We start from the raw sequence: 23,103 nt of genomic DNA, 5'->3' as shown, positions 1-23,103 counted from the left end.
GAACCTCCTTCTCTGAGGAAAAGGAGGAGTGGAGTGGAAGAAGGGGTCTGAGGGTTGGACTGGGGGGAGGAAGAGGAAGGAGGGAGGGATTGAGATCAGGCTGTAAAGTGATTAAATAAATTAATGAAAAAATAAAGCAATGACAAAAAAAAAGAATGGTCTGCTTTCTTCCCATCCCCCTCCACTAAGCAACAATTGAGGCTTACAGCTAGCCAGTACTTCTGGGGTTTTGTTTGTTTGTTTTGTTTTCTGTTTTTCCCTTAAACTCTAATAAAACCATCCTCAAACTTCAAAAAAACAAACAACAACAACAACAAATATCATAAGTGCCTGTTATTAGGCATATGTGGTAGGTGTTAGTATAATGGGTTAAAGTACCCTGTTTTATAGAGGGACTTTCATTCTAGCTCATGGTCACTTCAACGTGGATTGTCTTAGAAGTGGCACATTGTGGTACCCAACAAAGGTAGCCAGCTTTATAATCAGGAATGTTATGGCTTAGATTGACTTCTTTTTAGATAGCCTATCACTTTCTGAAAATGAAATGTGCTCATTTCAATTTACTAAAGACTTACTAATTTTGGCACACCATCTGAGGTCCACTTGTAACCAAACAGTTCCTCCCTAGAGTTTTAGCATCCCTGCTCTAAAATCCATCTGTTGCAGGGTACTTTGAGAAGCAAATACAGGGCAAGAGTTAAAGAGCCAAAGAAGAAGTTAAAGTAGCCATGCAGTAATATTTAAGGTACTGTAACTTGCTAAAAGTGACATCAATCTACATTGAACAATTGTGGCCATGGTGGCTGCTGAAGTCAGGATATTCTACCAGCAGTAGACAGCAAGCAGAGAAGTACTATATAACATAAATGAAACCAGTTTTGTACTCCATTTTTAAATACTCATTTAATAAGAGGACCTGAATTAAAAAAAAGTTTCACATAAAGAACAGGGAATATTTTAAGTGTAGAGAAAAATTACATATTGAGCCATTAACTTTTATAAGTTGTAAAATATTTTATAATATTTTATAACTTATATTAAAATATTTTATAAGTTATAGTAACTCTTTTGGTACTATGTTAATACCATATTTGGTTAATATTTTGCTCCATGATTTGGTTATTTTTCATCAAGTGTTATTCTTTGTTTTCAACTATGAAATTTGGCCATATAGTTTCCAATGTTTCAAAGTTTGTGTAATTCCCTGTTTAACAGAGTACTCTTTAGTGAGGGTTAAGAGGCCATCACAAATGTGAAGTGAGTAACATTAAATCATTAGACACTAATGCAGTTACAGCCTCTCATACTTACAAAGCTAAAAAAATTCCCTAGATAATAGAAATTATATGTCAAAAAATGGCTTACCAGTTCATGAACCACTCTAAAACTTTCTTAATCATTTGTCAAGTATTAAAAGTCATTCTTTACTTCTTGATGTATGTACTAGCTATTGATACAGAGGGCTTGCTATGAGCTTTGCCAATGACTTATACCCTTAAACAGATAGGCTCCATAGCTCAAGTTCAGACACTTTGTTATAACCAAAAGATCGCACTCTTATATCAAATACCACTTAGATATTAACATTTCTCCCATAGGTTTTGTTGGCATTTTTGAGTATTGATCTCATCATTAATCCCTCACAAGGAGCAGGAGTGTAGGCCCACAGCCAACTCTGTCTCTGGTCCGGCCATAGCCTTTGAACTAGGTACATTCAAGTACCCCAGTAATCAAGCTGTTTCATTAACTGACTTATTACTTCTATCCAAAAATAAATTCTGTAGACTACCCAACAGAGATGGTACTACAAAGCTATAAATACACTTCAGGTTAACTGAACATTACCCATGCTAGAATCATATTGACAGGAAAGAGATTGCTTTATAATGCATAGAAACTAAGTAACCTAACCTAGTTGAGAATACTATACATGAATGTGGTGACAGAAAGGCTTTGTACAGTCACTGGGAACTATTACATCCCCTTCGCCTTTGTAGATTTTTACATGTATTGTCGGTCTTTCAGCTGACTCTAGGCCAGAATTTGTAGGCTGGCATTATAAAAAGGGAAGACTAAGGAAAGACTAGGGAAAGGAAGTACGAAATTTGGTAAGCAAACCAGTATCCAGGAACTGGTCACATTCTTTCTCTTTTATCTGACACTGACATGAAGACAGCAAGAGTATGGAACTTGCTAGATAACGCCTCAGACATCTATCTGCTCAGTTGCCAACATAAGCATCACACCTTTTGTTGCCAGTGTGCCATTTACATTAGCGATTCACCACTTTCAGAACAATCCCATACATCACACACTCTCCAGAGGCAATGTTTGTGCCGCTGTTCCCAACGCTGCTTAAGGAAAAAGCAGTTTCTGTTGCCTTAGATAGGCAGGGTTTGGGCTACGGTTTGAGAAATTAAATGTTCAAGGCCTTTAGCTCTTCCAGTTCTATCTGGAAGAAGACACAGACCTGGCATTTGGAAAACATTTGCTCTCCATTAAACTTACTGAACCTTGACAACCAGAGAAGCCAAGAATTAGTCTGCCACTGGCCATGGCTAGGCTTTCCAAAACCGATAACAACAATGAAAACAATAACACGGCCATTTATAATCTTCCGTGCTATCCTGTCAGATTTAACCCCGAAAAACTTCAGGCTTAGAAAACAAGCTCAAGGTTTGTTTTTCAAGAAAAGAAGAGAAAATTTAACCAGATTCTTTTTTTTTTAACTGCTTCTTGCTCACAACTGTTCTGAAAGTCACAAACCTAAATATGAACACGTCCCCTTCTCACCCTGGTTCCTGAAAATGTTTACAAAAATGACACTCAGGGACTAGAGAAGTAAGTGGTCACTAGGTTAGAAGCAGTCCACTGACTAAATATCCAGCTTTGGCATGCTACTCCCTTGAAATACTAACTCAGTGAGGACTGAGTATCAGCAGAGTCTCCCATGCCTTGACAGTGCCTGATCGCCATTCATTAATGTACACACCAAAATTTAGTTAAAAGGGGATTTTCCTATTTTCTGACCTAAGCAACAAACAAGGTCATGTTGCAGAAAACATTTTATCTGACCTAGTAATGGGTGTTATCTACTGATTCTATATGTGATAATGGGAAATACAATTTAGATATTTTGAAATTGTAGAATTCTTCACTTCTAGGACTACATTTTAAAAACTAGTTGACAACCCAAATCATGACTCATTTATTGGGTGTCAGAATTTCTCTTCGTATCTCTAATATTAATGGCATTAAGTCTCACCTTAACAGCTCTATCTAACACAGTCAGTTCCCACTATAAGAAAAGACAGTATCAATAGCAACACCTTTAACTATCAGCAATGAACCAAGGCTGGCTGCTGAGACAAAGAAGATAGATATCCTCTAAACCTCTTTACAGATATTTCAGCTCTAACACTCAGAAAGGCTGCTCAAGCAGTCCCTAAGCAAGTTTCTACAGCCTTTGTCTTATCTCTCTCATGACGGTAAATAAAAATAAAAGACCGACAGCCAAAAGTACACAGATGAAGGAAAAAGGTAAAAAGCAGACAATAATCCCATGAATAAAGGAAGTTCCTGAGCCAGGAATCACCTTGGCTAATCCTACCTTGGAGACTCATTCTTTGGGAGAAGCTGCCAACGCACTCAGTCACCCACAAATGACACCCTTGCAGTAAAAATGCCAGCTGCATTTGTTTTACTGTAACAGTGCTTCACTTTTTCCAAAGATTTTCTTCCCTCCATGTGGTTGCCCAGACCAATCCCTGTGCTTACTGGCATATTACAAAACATGGAAACAATTAGAAACCACATTCTAGGGCAGGAAAATGACTTGCTAGAGAATCAATGAACTATGCAGAACTTGAGAGGACTTGGCAATCTCAGTGGAAACTGGAATAAAACTCACCCACAGTATCTTTTATCATAGCACATTCCACAGTGGTTTTAAATTGTTCTGTGTATTTCAGGCAGCTATCATATTATATTGTCAAAACCCCTAGATTTTAGTCCTTTGTTTGTTTGTTTAACTTACCCTAGTAAAACTCCTAAGAAGCAGCCTTTAGTATGTCTTTATTTTCAGTATTGGCATGATAATGCTTAGTTTTGTCAGTTTGATACAACTTAGAATTATCTAACCTAGAATTATCTTTGAAGAAAGTGTTAATGGGCATTTTCTAGATCAGGTTGGCTTTCTGATAGGAGATCATCTTTATCATATTAATAGAGATAGACAGACCCACACCATTCCCTGATCAGGCAGCAGATCCTGAAGTACGGAACAGAAAAGTGGGAAAAGTGAATATATATATTACTTTCAGCTCTTGACTCTTGGTATAACGTGACAGATACTTCAAACGTGACTTTCAGGTAATGACAGACTGCAACCTGGAACTGTAAACATTCTTCACTGAGTTTCTTTAGGAAATGAGGCTAAAATGATTATAGGCACACACAATATAAATATCCTCATGAAAGACTAGGATTCTTTCAAGACCACAGTTGGTTGAGATGAGTAGATTCAATACATGAGAAAAATCAAAGAACTTAAATATTTAACTTGAACAACTTGAATCCCAGACAGCATCACTCTTATAAGGGCTGCTTTGGGCTGTTTAAATGCTTACAACTGCCAATTTACTATCAAAAAGGTCAGTGAGACTTCTAGCACAAACAATCGGGCATAGGTTGTGTCTGGCGTAGGTCTTGACTCTGAAGGTCACAGGACTGTTGGTAAACCTCAAGCTCCAGTGAAAGTGAAGCAGACAGAGACAAAACAGAAAGCTGGAAAACAAATCAGTTCCAGTAAGAAAATGTTATGCAGAGGGAATACAAACTGAAACAAACAGAAATGTGGCTCATATTATCTTTAGTGACAACTATTGCTATATGCCTGTATTAATAATGGTTTTCATACTGTATCATCTTGCCATAAAAGCAGGAGACAGAAGAGAATGAATGTCTTCTGCTAATCTGTTTGCAGAACTAACAAATTTACTCTGTTAAGATCTGAATTCTGGAGAGCATGGCCAGAGGGAAAGCTAGTACAAAAGAAAGTAGTAGTCTGTGTTCCATCGTGGGTTGAGAACAACTCAGAGATGAGCCATCAGGTATAGTGAATAGAAATTAACAAGTGCAGTGGCTCTATGAAGTTGTTCAGGCTTCACTGTTAACAGCAGAAAAACTAAATTCATTTGGAAACAAAATGTGGTAGAATCCAATCTTGAAGCAACAATGGTATAGGAATCACTCCTGTAACTAAACTATAGTTGAGGCCTTCATCCTGAAACTTTTCTATGACAAAGACAAGAGCTACACTGTTATAGCCTATGCATATAATCCAACCCAAGGAGATTCTGAGGGACCAGGTTATGTGTTATCTTCCATGTACCTATAAGGAAAGCCTAGAGTTGAGATTGAGGTCAAGATATTTGTCTGCAAAGTATGACTACTATAAGTTGTCATTTAAGTATCTTTTCCTCTGATGGTGCTGTCTCCATGTGCAATTGCATGATGTCTTCCCTTTCTTTTTCATTATATAAGTATTCTCATTTCCAAAGTAGTCATGAGGCAGGATAGAAACACTGGGGAGCATGATACAGACATGGAAAAGGAGAAGAACCCCTCACTTCTTGTTCAAGTTGAGCCCTGTCATTTGTTTACAATAAAGAATCTCAGAATATTATGAATGTGGCCAACATAGAGACATATTTGTTTTATGTAAAGATATTTCAAATAAGAATGTTAAATAGCAGTGAACCCTGTGTAAGGACTTACTAATCCTCTGTGTCCTTTGGGGACACGTTGAACAACCACAGAATAAAAATCACAGGACAACAATTTAATTGACCTCCATTTAACAAAGCAGCTGTAAACCTGTAATTTTCTAGAATTCCTACAATAAAAAAATATATCTTAATCATCTTGCACAGCCCTTATGACCCATTTCATTTTTATTTTATCAGATTACAATCCCATCAGAGGCACATCTGGAGCTACCCTATAATTTCACTTACTAGAAGGAACAGGAAAGATTCCTATCAACCATTTCAGGTGCAACTTGAAGAGCCACCAAAATGGCATATATAGCTACACAAGTGCTAGTAGCTCCTTAGTGCTACTCAAGGCCTTTGAGAAGCTCATACATGTACTTGAGCATGTCACATTTCTATGAACCCTTGTTACTAAATCTGTTAATTATCTTTTAATAAACTACAACTGTCTTTCACACTGGCTCATCCTGAAATTGTTTCCTGTGGCAAAGTAAAAAAAACTGGACTTTGCCTAAGTGGAGATCCCAAAAGCACAAATGGACTTCTCAAGCTGCTGGTAACAGTTCTGAGTGTGTCTTGCTGCGCTACAACTGACATCCTTTTTCACACATGTACAACACCCCTACCCACTCACACACATACACATATGCATGTGTTTCTACAAATGAAATGGGTTAAGTATAACTGAAATTCTGAGCCTTCATCTCATAATGACATTTCACAGATCAGCCTAGAACCAGGCTAGTTCAATATCTGCTTTGAGGTTGAATGTTGGGAATAAAGAATTCTTTTGAATTCTCAGGTCAAACGAAGAGTCCACAATATTCCTAAAATGTGAAGCTATATATCCCCTTAAGAACTAACCACTATCCATAACATTGTTTTATAAAATTCTACGCACAATCTTGTTGAAATACCAGGAATCCATTCCTTTTCTTTTCTTTTTAGTGTCGATGGAAGAACAACTGGACCCAGAAAGGTGGAGTAGGAAGCCATGAGGAGGAAGATAGACAAACACATGAGATCATCTGAGCCACTAGCACTCTCTTGACTCTGCCTAGTGACACCTAGTCCTGCTGTAATATGCAGAACGGATGAACAAAGGGCTGTGGATGTTGGGGGTCAGGACCTATCTGTCTTGTCAGATAGATTATGACTGAGACTGCCCAACTGCCTACTAGTCAATGCAGGTCATTACATGCTTGGGAACATGCTGAAAAACCACAGAATAAAAATTGCAGGACAGCAATTTAATTGACCTCCTTAGGCCATTTAACAAAGCAGACCGCCAAACTCGCAAGAGCAAAGAGTAATTAATGAAGGGAGCAAACAAAGGTTCATTTAGTAACTTCCAAATAAGTTCCTCTGTCTGAAGGGGAAGGAAAGGTAGCCTGCAACAAAAAGATAAACGGCAGGTATTTAAGTCACAATACCTTCTGCCAGGAACTGCTCATTACCATCAGATGTCGCGGTGGCAGGGGAGCCAGGGAGAACTAACTTTATTATTAGAAGCAATTAGGAAGAAAGGGGGCAGAATTTCATTTGGTTATTTCAAAACAGTTTCTGTGCATAGTTTAATGAAGGCCTGCAGTGTCAAGATAAAAATGTGTGTTTTACTGAAAACAGCTTTTGCAAATGGCTGCTTGTTACTAGCTGGTATCTCTAGGCAGAGCAGACCTGGTAGGAGAGATTTACATGCATGCTGTAATAGAAAAGTTCAGCTTCCTAACTTCATAGGCATGTCAGAGGTAGTATGGCCCAATGAGAAGGATGTGTATTGTGGGGTCAGAATGTTGGTCTGCAATTCCTCTCTCTAACCTTGCTTTCAATATGACTTTCAGTAATTTTCTCAGCCTCAGTTTATTCAAAGGAAAAGCAAAGTTTATAGAAGCAATCATTTTTATCATTTTCATAAAATGGGTTTTAATGAAATATCAGTACACTTAATAAGTTCAATGTTGCTATAATTATTATATCATATATAACTAAGAATAATTTAGGTTGGGACTATATTGAGGTTTGAGTATATTTATATGCTTACAGGATTTTTCATGTAAAATGTAAAACAAATACTACATTCAAAGCCATAGACATTTCTGTATCAGTTAATATGGAATCAGGTATCTTCAAAGATCTCACTAATTTTTAGGTTTGCTAAAGCAGCCCCATACTACACTACTTGACTTCCGATTTTCAAGGAGGCAGTGTGGCTTTCTAGTATTACCCTATATATATGAGCTTTCACCTTATAAATTATCTGGGCAGCCTTAAGCTCCCATGTCATTGATACAGCTAGGCGAAAGAACATTGCTATATAGTAAGCATGGAGGAACACACAAAGAATCTCAGTTGCCTCTTACAAGGGGAACTGGGTTTCAGCTTGTCTTGGTAGGCTTGAAGGCAGAGAAAGAAACCCCTTTACCTGAGGTCTCAAAGTCAGTATGAATGTCCCCATGTTTCAGTGACAGTATCTGGAGACCTATATGTTAACTTCTCAAGGAAAAACCCGATTTTCATCAACAACATATGGAAGCTGCAGATTCATTAGAAAATATGTTGAACTGCTATATGCTACTTTAGATTTCCAAACCAAAAGTATTTAACTAATATGTGGTGGACTGTAATGTTAGATCCATATGGTGGCAGAAACTCTTAGACCTTAAAAAGCAGTGACCTGTTATTAAAATCTATTCATTTGTAAGAACCTAAATTAGCAAAATGCCATCCATACATTTCTGTGTTTTTTCAGCCATGTTTAAAACCAAATCATTCTCTGGTTACTCTGAGTTAATTTGAATGATTTAAGTATGAGTTCTTTTCAAGGAATTTTAGAGCTTATACATAGATGTAAAACTGTTGGAAGTACATAGGGGTAGAAATCTCCATGGGTTCTTTTCCTTAGCAAATATTCATTTTCTCTAACCAAATTGATTATATACTCCATATCATTTTCATTTTCTCTGTAGCAACCATGACTATTGTAATGTGAGAATTTCCTTTTAAAAAATATTTAGGTTTATTTTTCTGTTTTCTTTCTTTCTTTCTTTCTTTCTTTCTTTCTTTCTTTCTTTCTTTCTTTCTTTCTTTCTTTCTTTCTTTCTTTCTCTCTCTCTCTCTTTCTTTCTCTCTCTCTTTCTCTCTCTTTCTCTTTCTCTCTCTTTCTCTCTTTGTCTGACAGAGAACAGAGAAGGTTGCAGAGCGTACTTGTGGGCTGGGTTCAGCCTTTTTAGACCCAAGTGAAGGATGTGCAGAATTTTTCCTGTGGACAGGATGGACAGAAGAATTTTGAGAAATAGTTCAATCTGAGGTTTTGACATCCATTCACAATGACTGATTGTTAAAAAGTGCTACCCTAGGGGAAAAGCAGCTTCAGAATAGACTGTCATACACAACACAAAGACAATGGAAAGGAGTTTTGAAGAAGGAGATGCTCATCCTTACCCTCGATCTTTCTTCTAGCTTTGTCATCATGACAACTGTGGCACTCCGTTGTTCCCATATCATTCTCCAAAAGTCCCCAAATGTTTCAGGAAGAGATCCCTGTGTTGCAATATAGGCATTTTGTTTCCTGTAGCCATCTATGTAATTGGCATTCACATAGTCACTTCCTGGGATTCCTGTAAAACAAGGAGTGTTATTTAACCAGGAGGCAAAACTCACAGGAGGAAACAGTCTGGCTCTGGTTTAACAGTGATGTTCTATTATCATTCCATATCCTGCTGAAAGAGTTCCAATACATTTTAGTTTGTTTTTTAAAAAAATTTTATTTATATCAATTTATTCACTTTGTATCCCAGCTGTAGTCCCCTCCCTTTTCTTCTCTCAATTCTGATCTCCCTCCCTTTTCTCCTCCTATGCTCCTTCCCAAGTACACTGATAGGGGAGGCTCTCCTCCCCTTCCATCTGACCCTAGCCTATCAGGTCTCATCAGGACTGGCTGCATTGTCTTCCTCTGTGGTCTGGTAAGGCTGTTCCCCCCTTAGGGGGAGGTGATCAAAGAACCAGCCACTAAGTTCATGTCAGAGACAGCCCCTGTTCCCCTTATTAGGGTACCCACTTGGACACTAAACTGCCATGAGCTACATCTGTTCAGGGGTTCTAGGTTGTCACCATGCATGGTCATTGGTTGCATTATCAGTCTCAGAAAAGACCCCTGTGCCCAGAATTTTTTGTTTGTTTGTTTTGCTCTCCTTGTGGAGCTCCTGTTCTATCTCCCCCTTCTTTCATAAAATTCCCTTCACTCTGCCTAAAGTTTGGCTATGAGGCTCAGCATCTGCTTTGATACTCTGCTGGGTATAGTCTTTCAGAGGCCCTCTGTGGTAGATTCCTGTCCTGTTCCCTGTTTTTTCCCTCTTCCTAAGTCTATCACATTTGCGTTTCTAAATGAGGATTGAACATCTTACCCAGGGTTCTCCTTCTTGCTTAGCTTTTTAGGTATATATATTTTAGTATGTTTATCCTATATTATATCTGACAGAGGGCTAATATCCAAAATATACAAAGAATTCAAGAAGTTAAACTGCAACAAATCAAGTAATCCAATTTTAAATATGGGGTACAGAGCTAAACAGAGAATTATCAATAGTGGAATATCAAATGGCAAAGAAACACTTAAAGAAATGCTCAATATCCTTAGTCATCGGGGAAATGGAAATAAAAATGACCCTAAGATTTCACCTTGCACCCATCAGAATGGCTAAGATAAAAAACTCAAGGGACAACGCATGCTGGAGAGGATGTGGAGAAAGGGAACCCTCCTTCATTCCTTGTGGGAGTCTGAACTTGTACAACCACTTTGGAAATCAATCTGGCACTTTTTCGGAAAACTAGGAATGGTGCTTCCTCAAAATTCAGCTATACAACTCCTAGACATATATCCAAAAGATGCTCAAGTATACAACAAAGACATTTGCTCAACTATGTTAATAGCAGCTTTATTCATGACTGCCAGAATCTGGAAAGAACTTGGATGTCCCTCAATGAAGGAATGGATACAGAAATTGTGGTACATTTACACAATGGAATACTAATAAGCAATTTAAAACAAGAAAATCATGAAATTTGTAGGCAAATGGTGGGATCTAGAAAAGATCATCCTGAGTGAGGTATTCCAGAAGCAAAACGACACACATGATATATACTCACTTATAAGTGGATAGTAGAAACATACTTAAATCTACAGTTTGGGTTTTTTAAGCCAGATAATGTGTACCACCATGACATCATCATAAAAATGTGCAACATTCAGGGTATTATTTTTTTACAATATGATCAAATCACCAAGTAAAGTAAAACAAAGGAGATGCCTATAGAATTCATTTTTTTTCCTCACAGGTTCTCTGTCTGCCCACTTGTACTAGTAAAAAATAGTTTGCAAATGTCAAAAAATAATCTTGTCATGCCCTTCTCCTCTTCTTGATTTTCATTTTCAGACAAAAACTAAATAAAAAATGCCTGTATCTGAAGATGCATTGTAAAGTGTAATATTATAACAAATAATCCATTGAAGGTTCAGCTACTGATACATACTACAAAATCATTCAGTTTTCTTGAGAATAATGTCAACCAATTCCTGTTTTGATCATCTTTAAAAAAGAAAAGAAACACTGAGTTGCACAAGATGGTGAATGAAGTCAAGTTCAAACATAAGCTGTTTCTTTCCTATTCCTGTAATTGGACCCCTAGAAAGTAGTATCTCTTATTTAAGACTCACAGGGTTGTCACAGAAGAACCACTCCTTGCAACAACCTGTAACAACCGCTGCAGACTGGCTACATCATCTTCATGTTTACACTTTCTTGTATGTTTCACTAAAGGATAATGCTGGAGAGGTTGTGGAGAAAGGGGAACCCTCCTCCACTGCTGATGGGAATGTAAACTTGTACAACCACTCTGGAAATCAATCTGGCACTTTCTCAGACAACTAGCAATAGCACTTCCTCAAGACCCAGCCATACCACTCCTAGGCATATATCCAAAAGAGGCTCAAGTACACAATAAGGACATTTGCTCAACCATGTTTGTAGCAGATTTATTTGTAATACACAGAAGCTGGAAACAACCCAGATGCCCCTCAGTTGAGGAATGGATACAGAAATTGTGGTACATCTACACAATGGAATATTACTAAGCAATGAAAAACAAGGAAATCATGAAATTTGCAGGTAAATGGTGGGAACTGGAAAGGATCATCCTGAGTGAGCTGACCCAGAAGCAGAAACACATTTATGACATGTAATAGACATTATATGCCAATATATAATGTTTATTTTGTATGTCTATACAATGTCTATAGACATATAATATAGGATAAATCTACTAAAATCTGTACACCTAAAGAAACTAATCAAGAGGGAGGACTCTGGCTCAATCTGCTCAATCCCCATCTGGAAAGGCAAAGAGGATGGACATCAGCATCAGAAGAAAACAGGAAACAAGTTAGGAGCCTCCCACAGAGGGCCTCTGAAAGGCTCTGCCTGCAGACTATCAAAGCAGATGTTGAGACTTATGGCCAAACTTTGGGCAGAGTACATGGAATCTTATGAAAGAAGTGGGAAATAATAGTAGCAAGATCTGGAGAGGACAGGAGGTCCACAAGGAGAGCAACAGAACCAAAAAATTTGAGCGCAGGGGTCTTTCCTGAGACTCATACTCCAACCAAGTACCATGCATGTATGTAACCTAGAACCCCTGTACAGATGTAGCCCATGGCAGTTCAATGTCCAAGTGGGTTCCATGGTAATGGGAACAGGGACTGCTTCTGACATGAACTGATTGACCTGCTCATTGATCACCTCCCCCTGAGGGGGGAACAGCCTTACCACGCCACAGTGGAAGACAATGTAGCCACTTCCTGATGAGACCTAACAGACTAGTATCAGAAGGTGGAAAGAGAAACCCTCCCCTACCAGTGGACTTGGGGCCGGGCATGTGTGGAGAAGGGGGAAGAAGTAAGGGATTGGGAGGGGAGGAGGCTGGGAACTAGAGGGGGGGATACAAAGTAAATAAAGTGTAATTAAACAAAAAATAATTGCAAATACTGTGATTTCTGCAAACCCAATGGTGACTTTCTTTTAAGAAAAATCTAAACTCTTATCTAAAAGCTTTACACTTTTCTAATCTTATCTGACTCTGCTCACCTCTTAATATCTAGGTACTGGCTTGCTTCGGTTGGAAGAAATTGTTCTCTTCCATCTATATCCTAGAACATACCCTACCTCTTTCTCCTCGTAGGTACCTTTCATCTGTGCCTGTCTAAGTTCCCAGGATTCAGGGCACATACAATATTTCTTTATACTACTATCTATTACAGGTTGTGATACACTAAGTTTTTGCTGAACTTGCTTATTGTGGATTTGACCACAATTCCATCTTTCTTATTTTCCATTGGCAATCTTCCTTATTAAAAATAATGCATAATTTGACCAGTTCCAATATTTATTAAAGAGCAAAGATTCTCTTTTATGGTGATTTTCTGACTTAAAGCCTAATTTTCTATTATTGTAATATGTTAAGAGAGATAAGAGCCAATTTGTGTTTCCCCCAAGGAGAGTAACCAAAGTGACCAAGAAAATCAATACTGCTCTATAGAAAATGAATACATGCTATAGAAGAAAAGGGGAAAACAATGGGATCTGGGGATAAGAGCTACCTGAGAATGTCTGAGGGGCCTTAATTTACTGTGTTGAGACACAGCTTCAATTCTGAAGGATGTTAACTACACAGAGGAATTGTGTCTCTGCTACTTTGATACACTTTCAGACAATCAGAATCAAAAGCGTAGTAGGTTTCCTAGAGAGATAATGAGTTGCCTGCCCCTGGAGAGAAAGAAATACTTTTATAGAGACATCAGTATGCTATGGAAGGAAAAACTAGAACACATGCATGGTCCTTCCTGGCCCTGGGAAATATGTGCCCTGGAGTTAGGAGAATTTTTTTTTTCTCTACATATTGGAACATGTGCTCCCATGCTAAAACTGCTATATTTCCCTGATTGCCAGTTGCTATTACTTTGAATGCTTTTTTGATTCCAGTTGTAGAACTGATCCTCCCGAGAAGAATAATGAAACTCAGATGGAAATCACTCACTCTGAGATGAACACATAGGTATAGGATACCACAACCATTAGGTGGAAAGTCTTGAGCATAAACAAACACACAGTTGGTTGGAGCACTATTCATCTATTTCAGCTACTCAAGAAACAGTTTGAGTTCTGGTAGCTCATGACTGATAAAGATCTTGATCCTCCCCAATACCATGCTCCTGTGGCTATAGGGGATAGCTTAAATGCAACCCTAGAATTACAGCCCTGTGGATAATTTTACCCAGCCATTATGAAATAAATTAACTTTAAAAAATATGAATAATGAAATTTAAGAGAGATTAATTTTAATGAATAATGACTGTATTTCCAAGAGATAAAAATAAACCATTTCTACCTAAAGATTACCAAGTGGTTGAGATAGCACTGAATGCTTTACAAATTTAGACCTTGATATTTTGAAAGTAAACTGAAAACAAAATAATGCAGTATCCAAGAATGCTTATTATCAGGTACTCTGTACACGCTGAAAATAATGCTGAGGTCCTTCTTCCATTTTGAAACTCCCAGTGTGGGGGTGATTTCCAGAATGCCTATTCTATCATGATCCTTTACCCGCACTGGCAGAGTAGAAGGTCAGGTAAGGTCTTTCATCCCTCCAGTGTGTAAATGCTGTCCCAGGAGACCTGGAATCTATCAAGCCCTGTTTCCAATACCCTTTCATGAGCTGAGCACAGGATGAGAAAAGACTGCAGTAATGGTGATGCCTTGTCCTTCTAAACATATTAACTCCAGAATGGAAACTACATTTAATAGCAGGCAGTTTTAAGTAATGAGACCCCACTTTTAAGTATGACATATTTAGGAATGTTTTCCAACCAGTCCTAGAAAAAATACACTCTCGTGGCTTTCAGAATTTTGGGTGCTATGAAACATCCTCTCAGAAACTGTTGATTAAGATATTCTGCTGGGAGGTTGGCTTTACAAAATTTGTTCATATTGGGTGTTGGCCTTTCTAACACAAATGCCTATTAGTTCATTTAATCATTAATTACTTATTTAGAAAGAAATGAGTCTGCAAGTGCTGTAGTAACAGTCATAGTGTACTATGAAGCCAGGTGTGTGAGAATGAACTGAATTGCTCTGGGGGCTCTGGAGATAAAAGTGTAACTTAAAATGAAGTAATGAAAGAAGAGAGAATTATGACAAATTAGCAGATTGCTTTGTTATTTATTTACATGGATTCAGAAAAACATTTTTTATTTTTAGTGGTTTACAATTACTGCTTGGCTTTGGGTGGTTGCATTTTTGCTTTCTGTTTGTTTATGGTATAGAAAGGAGTCGTTAAAATGAGAAGAACATGACCCAGAGACCTTTGCCTCATGCTAGACTCCAGCAAAATTCTTAGGACAGACTGGCCCTGCTATAATAAACTATGTCTCGCAATCAGTTTACATTTATTTATTATTTTATTTTTGGAAATGGGGATCTCACTATGTAGCCCTGACTGGCCTTGAACTCAGAGATCCATCTTTCTCTCCTGGGACTGAAAGGGTGTATAACCACCACATCTGGCTGGCAATTGCCTCTTTCTAATATATGTTTATGACCAGCTTAGCTCAATGACTTGTTTTTTCTGTTGCTTTAGTGCATTTTATAAAATAAGTAGAAGCTTAGGATTTCTTCTATATTGATCTGTGTATATTTTCTAATTAGCAATAATCAATCAAGTAAACTGTGACAGTACCAAAATGACCATTTCAATCTGGTCAGATGAATGAAAAACCTTAACCTGGATCTTGGTTGTCGATTATGTCCACATAGACTAATCCTGTGTTAAACTGAATCCCATCAATGATCGGATTCTTTCTAGTGGCATGTTGGTTACTTTTCATGCTCACAATTATGCCAGTATAGAGTGAGTTCATTGTCTCTAGAGCTGTAAAACCAAGCCTTTAAAACAAGGAGGTAGGGCTGAAAAGAGCTCAGCCCTTTGGTTAAGAAGGGGCTACTCTTCTGAAGGTCCTGGTTTAATCCCCATTACCACATGGTAGCTCAAAACTACTGGTAACTCCTGTTATAGGGAATCTGACATTTTCCTTATTGTCTCTTCTGAAGGCAGCAGGCACACATGTGGTACACAGACTAACATATAGGCAAAACACACACAAACATAAAACTTAACAGTAAAATAAATGAAATAGTGAAATAACTGTTTGTCGGAGCTGTACTGTTAGGTACAATGGGCTACAGCATTCTGTTGAAGCAGAATGAGGCTTTTTGGCTTCATATTTTATTTGTTCATATTTATAAGCTGATAATTATTTGTTCATATTTCCTAGTTACAGTTCAAGGTAGAAATACCAAACTTCAGCATGGACCCTGGACCATCACCACCTCCTCCTTTTTGTTTTTTTTTTTTTTTTGAGTCAAGTTCTCACAATATAGCGATAGCTAGTCCGGAGCTTGCTATGTAGAGCAGGTTGGACAGAACTCAGGGAGATCTGCCTGGCTCTGACTCCCTGATGGTGATATGAAAGGAATGTGCCTTGCTACACCAAGCTTCTGTTTTCTTTCTTTCTTTTTCTTTCTTTCTTTCTTTCTTTCTTTCTTTCTTTCTTTCTTTCTTTCTTTCTTTCTTTCTTCCTTTCTTCCTTTCTTCCTTTCTTCCTTTCTCTCTCTCCTTCCTTCCTTCCTTCCTTCCTTCCTTCCTTCCTTCCTTCTTTCTTTCCTTTCTTTTTTTTTAATTCAGGTATGTTTGCTTATGATGTACTCAATAATTTAAATTGAAATATGACTACAGTATTTAATTTAGACTTATTTTTCATAGTGGGGTTGGCTTTTTTTAATTCTTTATTAATTACACTTTATTTACTTTATATTCCCCCTATGGTTCCCTCCCTTCTCCCGTCCCAATTCCTCCCTTCCTCCCCTCTGCTTCTGTTTTCTTAAAGGTCTGCAAAGCTTTGAATAATTAGCTCTGAGTTCAAGTCTAAGGACAGGAGCCCCTTTCTTCACCTAAGAATAAGATTAAAAAGGACAGTGCTTCATGACATTGTTTTTACATGTGCTTGAATATTAACAGAACAAGAAACAATCCTAAGAAAGAAGTTGTATGGTTTGAAAGAATATTGAGCCAAGCAATTAATGATTTAGAAATGATTCACAACATTGAGAATATATTGAAATGTCAAGAAATATTTCACCTGAGCTATTTTGTCACGTCAGGGTTAAAATAAAATTGTTCTTGCCTACTAATTTGACCAGGAATAATTAGGCTACAGGCCATACAACAACCAAAACCATTATATTTACTGTAGATTATAATTTTTTGATCAGAAGATATTTTAGCTTGAAAAGATTTGTCCATGTTTAAGAATGTAATTATGACAGTAATAAATGTTGTCATTAACTGTAGTTGCATGAAAGAGCAGTACATGAATTATTTTGTCAATACAGAAGTAACCACAAGAGGAATATTAATACTTTTGTATCACACCATGAAGAGAAAATCCTATGTGAAACTGAGTCTTGGGACAATACTAAACACTTACTAAGAATTTAGGGAACTTCATCAGGAACCATTCAGCCAACCATTCACTTTGTCTAGACCTGCGAGCTTATCTGCTAAGCCAAGGTACATTGGACAAATTGATTTCCACAGGTCCTTCTGAGCTCTAAAATATGAGGTATCTATGGTATTCTTAACTGTCTTGGTTTCATCCATTTCTGCAAAGTTATTTTAAGATAAACAGAATCATTTAGTCCCTGAGATTTGGTTGTGATACACTCTAACGCTCTTGCAAGCTGACTCCCACTGTGTCTAGCACGCTGAGATGAGACTTACTGAATGGGGCTGCTACTGCAAAGCCCAACTGGAAGCTGCTAAGGTTATAAAACAAAACAGTGTAAAGAAAGCACAATGGTAGTATGAGGCTAGCAGGGAGCCTGCTCATGGGAAGGAAGCAGTTCTTCTCTAGTGGAGCCTGTAACACTGAGTAGCAGCAGGCATGTAGGGGAGATGCTATCCCTCCTCACTAAGGCAGACTGCTCCTGGCAGTGCTTGAGAGGGAGCAAAATGGATAAAAGAGCTTTCAATTTTCCACCTCATAGTGTATCCTCAAAACCTGGAATACTCAGCCCTTTGTCTTCTACAGTTCTTACTAAGTAAAGCTTGTGTGAATACAAACTGCACTTTACCAAACTAGTTTGTTCCATTTTTTAAAATAGAAGAACTCAAGAACCAATGCAACACAGTTTTTTAATAAAAAAAAATTAAAAAAGGACATCCCACCTTTCCACCAAAATCCCCAAACCTTGAATTGGTGGTTAAGTCCTAGACTGAAATTTTTCTAAGACAGAATACACAAAAAGTTTACTTTTCAGACACCATTTAAACCAGAAATATAAATTTAAACAGTAAGTTACAAGTGAGTGATTTAATTTCCACAGATGTGGTGTTCTTTCTTTTCCCTTTTCATGGCAGTTGCTCCCAGCTACATCAGAGCTGCTGAAATGAAGGGTTTTCCTTGCAACACACCAGAGATCCAGAATGCCCTTCTAAATACAGAATCACTGGATTTCTTGATATAGCTACAATCTGCATTGTCCTCCTCATTTTTGCAGAATATGCATTTGGTTCCAAAAGCATTCCTTGTTGTGTGGCCACTGTAGATCATCACGTCAGAACTGATGGGATAATGAGCAATGTGCAAAACACCTGGAAGCCAGGATTTCTTCCTCACTGTGCAGTGTCTTCCTTGGCCTGTCTTCTGCCCTCTGGATTGCTGGGCTAGAGGAGATTTGAAAACGGGACCAGAAAAGGAGCCAGAGAGTCTACCTGGTTTTGAGTGCACAGCAAGACTAATCGCACAGCTTGGGAAACTATCACTCTGTGCTAGAAGAAACTCATTTATTGTTCGGGAGCACTTTGCCCAGGGAAAATAAAAAGCAGTCTTTAGGTGATTGCAACATATAGTCTTGCAGCTATAGATTATATTCATAAGGATAAATTATTCAAAAGCTTCATCTAGTAATGAGATAATCAGAACCTAGCATGGGCTAGCCTGTAGGAGCCACATTAAAAAAATCACTCAGATCATCAGTTTTCATTGATAATATATGAACATTATTGTTATAACATCATTAAGCCAAACTCTTTGTGAGAGTCAAGTGAAAGAAATGTATTTGCAATTTCTAAATTGCCACATGGGTATTATAATTGATGCAAAAAGTGAATGAAATAAATCTATTTCTTTTTATCTATTGATGAAAAGTAATTCTAACTTCAGATTCTCCTTTCAAATTCTATACTAAAACTAATTAATAGAAAAAGAAAAACTTTTAGTAACTTCTTAGAAATCCATATCCCATTCCTGAATTATAACAGCAGAAACATCACAGGAGAAACACATCCCTATATCCTCAGAAAAATAAATTGTGTATTTATATTCTGCTTTGGTATACAGTAAAATACTAAACATTCCATAATGAAATAAGATACTGCAGACAGAAAACAAACTCATTTCTAGGACTTTCTTATTCAATATTTGATTGGCTTTTTGAGTGAAAATGTAAACAATGCAAGCCTACACCACCAGCAACCATCACTTGAAAGTATATCTTCCCTTCACTGCATTATCAGATAAAATAAGAGTTGGATAATAACACATCTCTACACTAGTTGCTTAGCCCATGTAGGGGGGTAAAAGTCATCCAAGCAGCTTTAATTGGATGATTTTGAATAAGCCAGAAAATGTGAAATTGGTCAGGGTTCTAAGGCTAAAAGCACAATCTTGCTTTCTACTTGGTACAAATTAAGCTATGTCTCTTTACTGCTCCTAAAAAAATACAGTTTTATATATTTGAAAAATAAATAAGAAAAGCATTAAACTGTATCATTTTGTCCATAATTAACTTGAAAAGGAAAGCCTGGAAGTGCTACAGGAACCATGCTGTCTGCCTCCGTCAATGATTGATGTTGTGGACATTGTAAGAAAAATGAGCTCAATTCGACAAATAATTGGATGGAACGCACAAAAATGGGTTTCCAGAAAAATGAAGTATATAGCATAATGAAATTTGCCTTGTTGTAATTTAATTCACATTTTTTTATTATGTGCACTTGAGTGCCCTGTGAAGTTAGGGACTTCAGATCCCCTGGATCTGGAGGTGCAGGCAAAAAGTTGTGAGCTCATCTACATGGGAGCTGGGAACCAAATTCAGGTCCTATGCAAGTGCAGTACATATTCTTAAATATGGAACCACCTGTCCAGAAGCTTCTATTGTTTTTTAAATAGGCTTTAAGAGCTAAGAAATCCTTACACAAGGTTCTCACAGATCATTCCCTAGGAAAAAAAGAAAGAACCAGAAGGCAGGGAAAGGATATTAACTGAGGTGGTATGAGAAAGAATATATGAAAACTTCAAAGGGAGTCTTCTCTGGAAGAAAAGCTTTTCATTCTTTGTTGTCAGAGTATCATTTTTTCATAATCTATTGGAAAATGATAGAGTTGTATTAATTTGCTTTCCTGGTTTTTTAAAAAAATATTGTCATCTCTGCCCAACTTTATACCCTTGGGGCCTGGCCTCTGGGTTCAGACCGAGAGCTGACCCCCTAGTTCTTTCTCACTGGCCCCCTTCTGTCTGCCATTCCTCCTATCTAATCTTCTTCAGTGAACCTGAAAAACATCTGCCAGATTGCTGCTGCCACACTTGACTAGGAATCAGACAGGCTCCAAGGCTCTTCTTTCTTGTCCTACTCAGGCTGTTTACTTCAGCCACTTCTGCCTAACCATTTCCACTCCTTATGACCAGATGTGAGACCACCTATAGCCTTTTACTTTTCTTTCTTTCTTTTCCTTCCTTCCTTCCTTCCTTCCTTCCTTCCTTCCTTCCTTCCTTCTCTTTCTTTCTTTCTTTCTTTCTTTCTTTCTTTCTTTCTTTCTTTCTCTCTTTTTTTGAGACAGAGGTACATAAAGTTTGGTGGGATGGAAAATGAAAACTCAGTGGCCTCTCAGAGACAAAGAAGATGATTTTTATAAAATATTAAAAATATATGCAAAAAATAAAACTACTGTCACAATTTTTACTTGTTGAATATGCATTGCTTTTCTATGTAAGGCCTGAAAAATCAGAAGCTGTTCACAGCAGGGTTATGATATGAAATTGACCAACTCTCCCACATGTATGGGCAGTAGTGCTCAGTGAATTGATGCAGGAGGAACTGCAGAAGCGAGGCTTCACAAGGACTAAGGCAATGCATCTGTCTCACAGGGGCGAGTGGAGAATTATCATTACTGAAAGCCACTTGGATTTCTGGCTTTCATCAGCTGTGTTCAGTTAGATTTATCTTAGGAGTGGTGACTTTGTGTGCTGTTCACTTATTTTAAAGCTGGTAAATTCCCACCTCACAAATAATCACGTTGTTGTCACATCATCTGTCATCTATATTATTTACACTCGGATTTTAACTGCTCCTATTATGCAAATCTAACACCAGATGATATACTCTGAATTTCCATTTAAAGGAAATATTTTCCCCTGTTGAAATTTGTAATCTTATTACAGGCATGGTTTTCATTTATCAAGTGCTAATATTTTCTTTTGCTTTATGAACTATTCTAAATACTCGCAGCTTTTGCATTTGGATATTGTTAACTTTTCCATAGATCAAATAAAAAAAATTCTGAGTGAAAAAGAACTTGTGTAAAATAGTAGTAAAACTCATAGCACTAATTACGGCAGTGTCCAAAGTTTATTGCACATTCTCGTGTTGCCGGGCACTATGAGAGTTTTAACTGCATTCATTGTCTTATTCTCCCTATTGATTCTAGGGAGTAGGTATGGATAGTACAATCACTAAACTGTCAAAAAAAAAAACAACAACAACAACAAAAAAAAACAAAACAAAAAAAAAAACAAGGTACAGTGCCTCCTCTGAGTGAGCCTCTCAGAACCAAGGAGAGTCTAGTTTACATCAGTAAGAATGATGTTTTGAAAGGCATTATGGGCTGGTTAAAGATGGAACTCATGAAAGGAAGTAAATATAAATATGTGCTCTAAAACTTTAAATACATGCTCCTCCCACAAGAAAGTTAAAACAAATTGATATGGTCTGAATTGGTATTCCCTGACAAATTTACATACTGAGCCATAAGTCAACCTGATATTGATAGGTCAGGCCTTCAGGAAGTGATGAAATAAATCATCAAATAAGGGATTGGGGTCTTTGTAAAAGAGCTTGAAGATTAGGATTATTAGTCCTTTTCCAACACCCCCCATACACATCTGAGGTAGCATCTCTCCAGCCCAGAAGAAATAGTGACAGACATTTTTCTCAGAAGCTGAGGACCCAGATCCTCAGTAGACACTGAACCTGAGGGCAACTTTATCTTGGAGTCAGATGACAGAAGTGCTCATCTACTGTTTATAATACGCAGCTGCAGTAAGTTATGGTAAGAACAGAGGCAGATTAAGATAGAAGTTCACATTTTAATAAACATTAAAGAAATAACTTTCATAAGCACTAGTGTTGAAGAATATTCATAAGTATGACCTAAGAAAGCTCTAAGATTGGCTTTGGTGAAAGAGTCATACATATGCCAGGGATACTGCTTTGACAAACACTCTGGCTTGAAACCGTCTGTGTTTTTGAAGGTGCTAATACAGTAATGCCCAGGATTTAATATTTGTTTGCCTACTCAGTATCTCTTGATCTCAGAATTTAGAACTTAGCGATGATGGGCAGGTCATACAAACCCATGTTTTCTGAAGAAACAGAACCCAACCTATTAAGTCAGGAATGCTAAGTGGGAGAATGAACTTGCAAGGACTTGGGTGCCAGAAATTCCGTCAAATGAGTGTGGAATCACAGTGTGTGGGTATTCTCTGTTTCAGGTGGACTTAATGTGTATATCAAATTAGCAAAGGATCCCACTTTTCCATAGACTCTCTGTTGATCGTGATAAGGGCATGATAAGGTCACACAGCTTTGTAAACTGGGACTTGCGGTACAACTCCATGCCTTTATTCAGAGTTCTTCCTGATCAATCTTAAAAGTTATTAATAACCAAATAAAAAAATCACACTTGAAAGGCATCCAGGTGCTGCTTGTAGTTTTGAAAAAGTCATTTTTGTCTGCAGTTAAAAAATAAAACTGAAAAACTCCAGCTTTCAGATTTCTTAAGTGTTTCAAAATTCCTCCATTTTTACCAAAACCAAACTGATTTTAAATGTGGCACTGTGAACAGATACAACCATTACAACTGCAAAAGCAGCGTGAATTCA

General features: G+C 37.6%; 1 protein-coding gene across 5 annotated transcripts in view; it reads right to left on the bottom strand.

The window, feature by feature from the left end:
- The window catches only part of Ptprd (protein tyrosine phosphatase receptor type D), a gene marked incomplete in the record, with an annotated part of 2,622,804 nt that overhangs the window by 69,949 nt on the left and 2,529,752 nt on the right, over window positions 1-23,103 (bottom strand). For all 5 annotated transcript variants that reach the window (XM_055629942.1, XM_055629950.1, XM_055629948.1 and 2 more), the window contains 1 exon segment: window positions 9,216-9,391. In XM_055629942.1, coding sequence (XP_055485917.1) covers window positions 9,216-9,391 — 176 coding nt within the window.

This window comes from Psammomys obesus, unplaced genomic scaffold, assembly GCF_907164565.1.
Source record: "Psammomys obesus unplaced genomic scaffold, mPsaObe1.curated_primary_1811, whole genome shotgun sequence".
Taxonomy (NCBI): Eukaryota; Metazoa; Chordata; class Mammalia; order Rodentia; family Muridae; genus Psammomys; species Psammomys obesus.
Note: the sequence above shows the minus strand (reverse complement) of the source record. Positions and strands in the feature narration are given on the sequence as shown.